The sequence below is a fragment of the Corythoichthys intestinalis genome, chromosome 15, assembly GCF_030265065.1.
Source record: "Corythoichthys intestinalis isolate RoL2023-P3 chromosome 15, ASM3026506v1, whole genome shotgun sequence".
NCBI lineage: Eukaryota > Metazoa > Chordata > Actinopteri > Syngnathiformes > Syngnathidae > Corythoichthys > Corythoichthys intestinalis.
In genome coordinates, this window is record NC_080409.1 from 28,937,902 (window position 1) to 28,944,923 (window position 7,022).

General features: G+C 35.6%; 1 protein-coding gene across 2 annotated transcripts in view; it reads left to right on the forward strand.

Annotated features, from left to right (window-relative positions):
* klc1a (kinesin light chain 1a) overlaps window positions 1–4,000 on the forward strand; it is a 47,664-nt gene extending 43,664 nt beyond the window's left edge. The window contains exon 15 of one of the 2 annotated variants that reach the window (XM_057858996.1): window positions 279–4,000. In XM_057858996.1, the coding sequence (XP_057714979.1) occupies window positions 279–344 (66 nt within the window). In that variant the 3' untranslated portion in view covers window positions 345–4,000. The remainder of the gene's footprint in view (window positions 1–278) is intronic. The other variant, XM_057858995.1, reaches the window with a different exon arrangement.
* The last annotated feature ends 3,022 nt before the right edge of the window (window positions 4,001–7,022 follow it).

Consider the following 7,022-nt stretch of genomic DNA (forward strand, 5'->3'; position numbering starts at 1 on the left):
CGACCACCACTAGAGAGCAATGTGCACAAATCTCTACTCGGATTTGTCTATATTGTGCTGAGAAAAAAATATTCCAGTGTTTAAGTAAAAAAATCTGACATTGTAAGCAATTACTCATTGAGTATTCCTTTCACCTTATACCTTTTACTCAAGTAATTTCTGGGATGACTACTTTAATTAGAGTAATATGCTTGACTAAAATATTTACCTACTCTAACTCTACCCACCTGTGCTTATTCACTGGAACAATTCCTCTTTGTTTGTTTGTTTTTGTTTAGGAAGGAAATCATCGTCTGAGAATGAGTCGCGACCTGAGTGCCAGCCAAACCGACTTGACGCGTTGATCCTGCGTGATGACTCACCACTACTTGTAAAAATGCACCAAAAATTCTACTTGGATTTTCAAGCTTGCCGGCGGTCGTAAAGTGGCTGTCGCATCTCGTGAAGCGTTTTTTGGTGTCAGTCATCACATCTTCAGATGAAAAACTTGTTTTGAAAGAGTTGTGTTTATTTAGAGGTTTTTGGCGACTTATAGCAAATGATGATTGTTTGCCAGCGGGCACATGAAGGCAACAGACGAGATTTCGACTCTTCCTTTAAAGCACTGAAAGATTACTTTTTGGGTGAAAAGTTCCGCTTTGACCATAAAAATGTAGGGACTAATAACACACAAAATAGTATATACGTATCTAAAAATCGTTTTAAGAGTCATCCCCCCAAAAAATTGGATTTTACATGACAAAGTAACATGAACAAATTCATAATTTTACAATAAGGTTAGAATTACCCCCCCACCCCCAAAAAAGGTAATTTTATGAAAAATGGCTACATTTCGTGTGAAAATAACTTAAAACTAATCTAGTGTCTAGCCAAAGAAAAGCATTAGTATTTTTATGAAGAAAAAATTAATTTGACAAGAAAAAAAGACGTGTGTAGATTTGTTTTCAAAAAAAATTTTCCTTGAAAAACTTCAATTAAGAAAAACAATAAACAAGCTATAAAAAAGTTTGAATTAATTACTTTTTGGGGTAAGTTTGCAAAAAATATGCTTGTGAAAAATTAAAAAAAATTATGTCAAAGTAGTAAGTCTTCAACTTGAGAATTTCCTTCCAAAAAAATTGTAATTTTAGAAGGGAAATGCATATTGGTTACAAAAATATGCATTTGTAATTTTGACCAAATAAATATATGCTTGTTGCAACCAAGTTAGAATTAAGTTGTTTTTTTTTTTTTTTTATCTTATAGTAAATGGTTGACATGAGAATTTTCCTTTTTAGAAGAAAAAAAATATACCAACAATAAAAGATGTTTTACAAAAAATATGCATATGTGACCAAAATAAACCTTGAGCTAAATGAGGGGGAAAACGTATTTTCAAACATTTTATGCAAAATAAGATTTTACATTTTAGAACTTTAAATTGTTCAATAAAATTTATCATTTCAAGAGGGGGAAGTTTTTTGTCAGAAAAAGTTTCAATGATGCTTTTGAACTCCTGCATGATGAAATAATTGAATGTTAACCCTTTGTAGGGCAAGTGACTATTTTTGGTCATTTTGAAATCTTTCAGTGAAATTGACAGAGTTAGACGTCCAGTCCAATTGGACTGGGAGCGGAAAATTGATTCATTCAACCCTCCCCAGTCCAAATGGATTGGACGTCTAATGCCGTCAATGCCAGCCAATGAGTTGAACAGATCCCTATGAACGGTTAAATGTAAGAACAATTCTTTGCACTACTGGATTACAAGCAAATTGCCTTTGAATTTGATTTTATATGGACAAGACGTGACCAAATGACAATAACATACAATTTACACATTCATCATATTATCCCCCCCATCCTTTTTGCAGGGTAGTGCAGTAAGCCTTATTTTGCTTTTTTGTATTATGCTGATGTCAAAACAAAAATGTCATTCCAAGCGCTTGCTATCCTTTCCCAAAACAAACTTTATTTAATCAAACATGACATATTTTTGAATATTCACGTGACTGTTGATCGGTCTTTTTTGGCGCTGATTCACTAGAAAAAACAACAACCGTGACGTCATTTCTGTCTAATGAAACATGATGAAGATATCATGAGAGGGACGGCCATTCACCGTCACGATTTAGGGCAAATTACTATTTTTTTTTTGTAATTTACAAAAAGAAAAAACGTAACGTCCGTCTGGCACTGTCAATGGCAGCAATGATTTAAAGCAACACTTGGTAACTTTTCAACCTTTTATAAAATATTTTCATAACGTGATTATATGTCGACTGAAAACTAGTTCAATGACACCTCTTTTTACATCTTGAGGGGGTCTGTATTGCTTTTACCGGCACTAATTAACTTTGAGGAGGGAGGTTTCTGCCACACAAAAAAACTACAAATGTGTTGACTACGGCATACGTCACTTCCCCTTTTCCCCATTCATTATAAAGATGGAAGTCGATGCGAACGCGTTTGCGCGAATTCTGCAAAGATGGCAGAGCAACAAGAGACAAAAAGTTTTGTCTGAGGAGGGAAAAAAAGGCAGGCTACCCGGATATACAGAATAAACATTGGCCTGGCTTTCACTCACTGGCGTTGAACCCAAGAGTGATTTAAAAAAAAAAACATTTTTTTACCACCACTAAACACACTAAACTCGCTGGAATTAACTCTCGTACCTGGTGGGAAACGTTTATGACAATGTTTACTAACCTTTAATTTTGTATAAATGCAAAATCATATTGGAGGTGGGGGAGGGTTGAGGCTTTCAGCTGCAACTGAGGGATTTCTCCCTGCATTTTTGGGACATAAAAAATAGCTAATTCATTAGTGAACGTATGATGGAAAATTTTTGCGGTTTTGAAACAGTGACGTTTTCATACCACGGTATAGCTTGAAACTGGTAATCGGCACATATCTACTTTGAATGCACCTCAGTTTATGTTTGCATTTTTAATAAAGGTATTAAAAATACATTCCCAATAATTATTGTTTTTTCAATGTGCTTATATCTGAAATATGCACCTAAGTCAGGTTTGAGTAAAATTCTTATATTACAATTAGTGTATTCGTTCAAATGAAATTTAAAAAAAAACACTTTTGACTTACAAACAAAAAAAATTATCAAAAGGTGAAGGTTATCAGGCTGGCCGGCTCTATCAATAAGGTGTCCCATATTTTTATTTTTGGGGAGTTGGCAACCCTCGCAGCAGCTAACGTGACTTTTTATATTGACTGATGCTGGGCTGCTACTGAGATGTGTTAACACCCCAGTAATGGCGGCCACCACAAGAGACCAATGTCCACGCGCTGGTCCTCATGGGAAACACAGTCTGCCTTAAGGCAAAACCGCTTTTGTCCACCAGCGTCGCTACAAACAACCAAAACTGAAAAACTACCAAGTGTTTCTTTAAATGAGTGCCCTATGAAAGGGTTAAAAAAAGTGGCAAAAGAAAGTTATATTATTTACAGTCACATAACTGAAAAATAAAGGAGTAAGTGGTGGACTCTGTTGTGTTTATTTGCTTTCATCCTTCTCGGCAGCGCCATCTGCTGCACATTTTACAATTAGATTTATTGCATGATAAACATGGCAGCTATGAGTATGTTCAGTAAACAAGTTTAGTAAATTCTGTGAGAAGCAACAAGTACCCCATACTGTATTTTTGCCTCTTGTATCCTGAAATTTCTTTCGTAACGAGGCAATATTTTCCTGTTGAGGCGTTGTAACCTGAAAATTCTGTATGTAGAGACGTTCGTAAGTAGAGGTGCCACTGTATTTGTTACATTTTTTAATTCATTTTTATGCTTTATAAGAAAATTATGTCTGAATTTTTGAAAGCTGGAACGGATTAAAGCTATGACATGGAAAACAGAACAGAACCAATTAATTTCGTAAGTAGATATAGATATTTATTATTCAAAAAGCTTAGAATCATTAATTGATGTCTAATATTTCGTTTAAAAAAAAAAAAAAAACTTTAAAAAATTATTCACTCCCATATTTTAAATTTTAAACAAATGACGTCACAATGAAAAAAATGGTGTCTGTAAAAAAGTCACAGATATCTTCATTATAACTATCGCTTAATTTTTTTTTTTTTTTTTACTGTTGCATTTTCCCCAATATTTTAGATGATAAATAATCAAACAAAGAAAAATTTGAAAAAAAAAAAATGTTTTTCAGGGTGAATATATGAAAAACAATCTCTCGACCACTCCTTGATGTCTTCGATTTCTGCACCGCGACCCTTGTTATATGACCATGTTTCACCCATAAAATCCCTAAAAAATCCAGCCGTGTCTTGACACTCAGTGATACATTCTACATGGAGTTTTTGGATCGAAACAAGGTAAGTACGCGATAATATCTCGTTAAAGTCATGGCGTCTGTAATTCTGCTCTCGCGTGCCGCTCACCTCCAGATAGGGTTTTGCTGTTATTTATTTATTTTTATTTTTTTAAATGCCCTCCTGTTCAAATTTTTTCTTCCCCAAGAAAATTGAGATTTTAAGCTTTCCAATGATGTATCATACATGCATATCGGCCAATTTCGAAATTTGGCAAAATTGGGGGTCTCAGAGCGGTACTTCAAGTCACCTGAGTGTTTTCCGCCATATACCACTGTATCTGGAGAAATTGCTGTAGGATGCTTGGTCTGCTGGTAAGTAAACTCCCAACTTTCTCAAGGTCACTTCTGCTTGATTCTGGGACATTTACAGGTCACTTCCTGATTATTTTGGGGCAATTTAAACTTGTCTTTTTTCGTCAGATTTAATGAGTTTTTTTTGTGGGTGTTGTATGTGCTATTGGAAATGTATGGGAAAGTTTCGATCAAATTTTGGCGGAAACTTACGTTTTTGCCAACAACTTGCAGTTATAATTTTCTGCGCCTTGATTTTGTGATTTGTTTTGGTAAGTGAATTATATGAATTGGACAGAAACTATTGGGCAAGTAGTATTTTGAAAATGGGAAATTGTATGTTCATGTCATACATTATGAAAGGTGTCCCTTCTCCAGAAAAATGTTTTTGAACAAAATAGGGGATGCATCGCCTGAATTTTTGGAGCGTTTTGAAGTTGGAACGGTGTGAATGGAACAAAAAAAGTGGACGGGATTAAAAAAAAAAAAAAACGGTATCGCTACCAATATTATATACAGGGAGCTAATAGATTTGTGTCTTTATTATTCAATCCAAAAAAAAAAAGTTGCTTCAAACAAAAAAATACTTTCAAAAGAAAAATCACTCCATAGTCAATAAAAAAAAAATTCTATCATAGAAAAAACGTTTTTGAATCCGAAAAAATATTTGAGGCTCAAAAATTTGCATTTGAACACTTAATTTTTCATTGAAAATGTTTTCTTTGATTGAAACAATCCTTTTTGTGTTTGGGCCATATTATGTGTTGTACATTTGTGTCTAAATCATTCAATCCCCCAAAAGTTGTTTTTTGAAAAATATTTTCAATGAAAACAAAAAAATCATTTGCAAAAATAAAATTGTCCTCCCCTAAATTTTCAGTTTTTGAAGTGCAAAAAGTTTTGAACGCATTTTTTTTTTTAAGTAGAGAAAGTTTTGAAGGCACTTTTTTTTAAAAATGTAATCATTTTGACACAGATGTTGCTCTTCGCTATTGGTCAGACATGTTTGAATGATAAGTGGCTACACCAATGGCGTATTTCTGAAAAGCTTGAACAAGCAAAAATCATGCCCACCACTCGTCGGGCCGGCCAGAGCAGGGGTGTCGCGTCCCATCAGGCAAACCAGGCAATTGCCTTGGGCCCCCAGCCAGCAGGGGCCCCCAGAGGGCCAACAGATTTAGCACACGCAGCTTTACTGCACTGTCGCAGCGACAAGTACGACAGCGCCAGTGTGCGACAGTGTGTCTGAGTTCCCTGAAGGGGTCCATTCACTCGCTCTACACCCCCACCCCCCACATGACTCAGAGTGAGAGTGAGCGGCGATTTGGCTTTTTTTCGTATTGGCGTATATCAAAGATGAAGAGAAGTTATCCTTCTGGAAGTGACGAAAGAAAAAAAAGAAGAGAAGAAAAGGAAGCAAGACAGCGGTGGGTGTACTATTTTACTGTAGTTTTATGTCCTAATGTAGTAGAAGCCGGGCACTTTGAGTGTCCTAAAAAGCGCTCTATGAGACCGAGGCGTTATTATTAGGGCTGTCAAACGATTAAAATTCTTAATTGAGTTAATTACAGTTTAAAAATTAATTAATCGTAATTAATCGCAATTCAAACCATCTATAAAATATGCCATATTTTTCTGTAAAGTATTGTTGGAATGGAAAAATAGGACGCAAGACGGATATATACATTCAACATATGGTACATAAGTACTGTATTTGTTTATTCTAACAATAAATCAACAAGATGGCATTAACATTATTAACACTCTCTTAAAGCGATCCATGGATAGAAAGACATGTAGTTTTTAAAAGATAAATGTTAGTACAAGTTACAGAAACTTTATATTAAAACCCCTTTTAATGTTTTCGTTTAAATAAAATTTGTAAAATTTTAAATAAAAAAATAAAGTATTAGCTCACCATTGTTGATTTCAATAACTACACAACGCTCACTCATGGTGCTGAAACCCATAAAATCAGTCGCACCCAAACGCCAACAGAGGACGACAAAACACCAAAAATCAGAAGTAACAAGTGGACATTACTCTGTGCTGTCATTTTAATCTGTTTGAGCGGGGCATGTGCGTTAAATACATCAAATATTTTAACGTTATTAATTTAAAAAATTAATTACCGCCCGTTAACGCGATAATTTTGACAGCCCTAGTTATTATACTTTTATTAAATATGCTATTGCTCCAAGTCCAACTGTGCCCCTTACTTGCACACGCTTGAAGGGCCCCATGTTGTTTGTTGCCTGGGGCCCCCGGGGACCCTTGCTACGCCCAGCCAAAAATAGCGCACCTCACGCGGACGATGGGCTCGATGCGAGGCGCGCACCTCCATCAGAGAGCCTGCTTGTTTTGACTCAACACGGTAAACCTCACCCGCCAGCCTGAGGGCGGG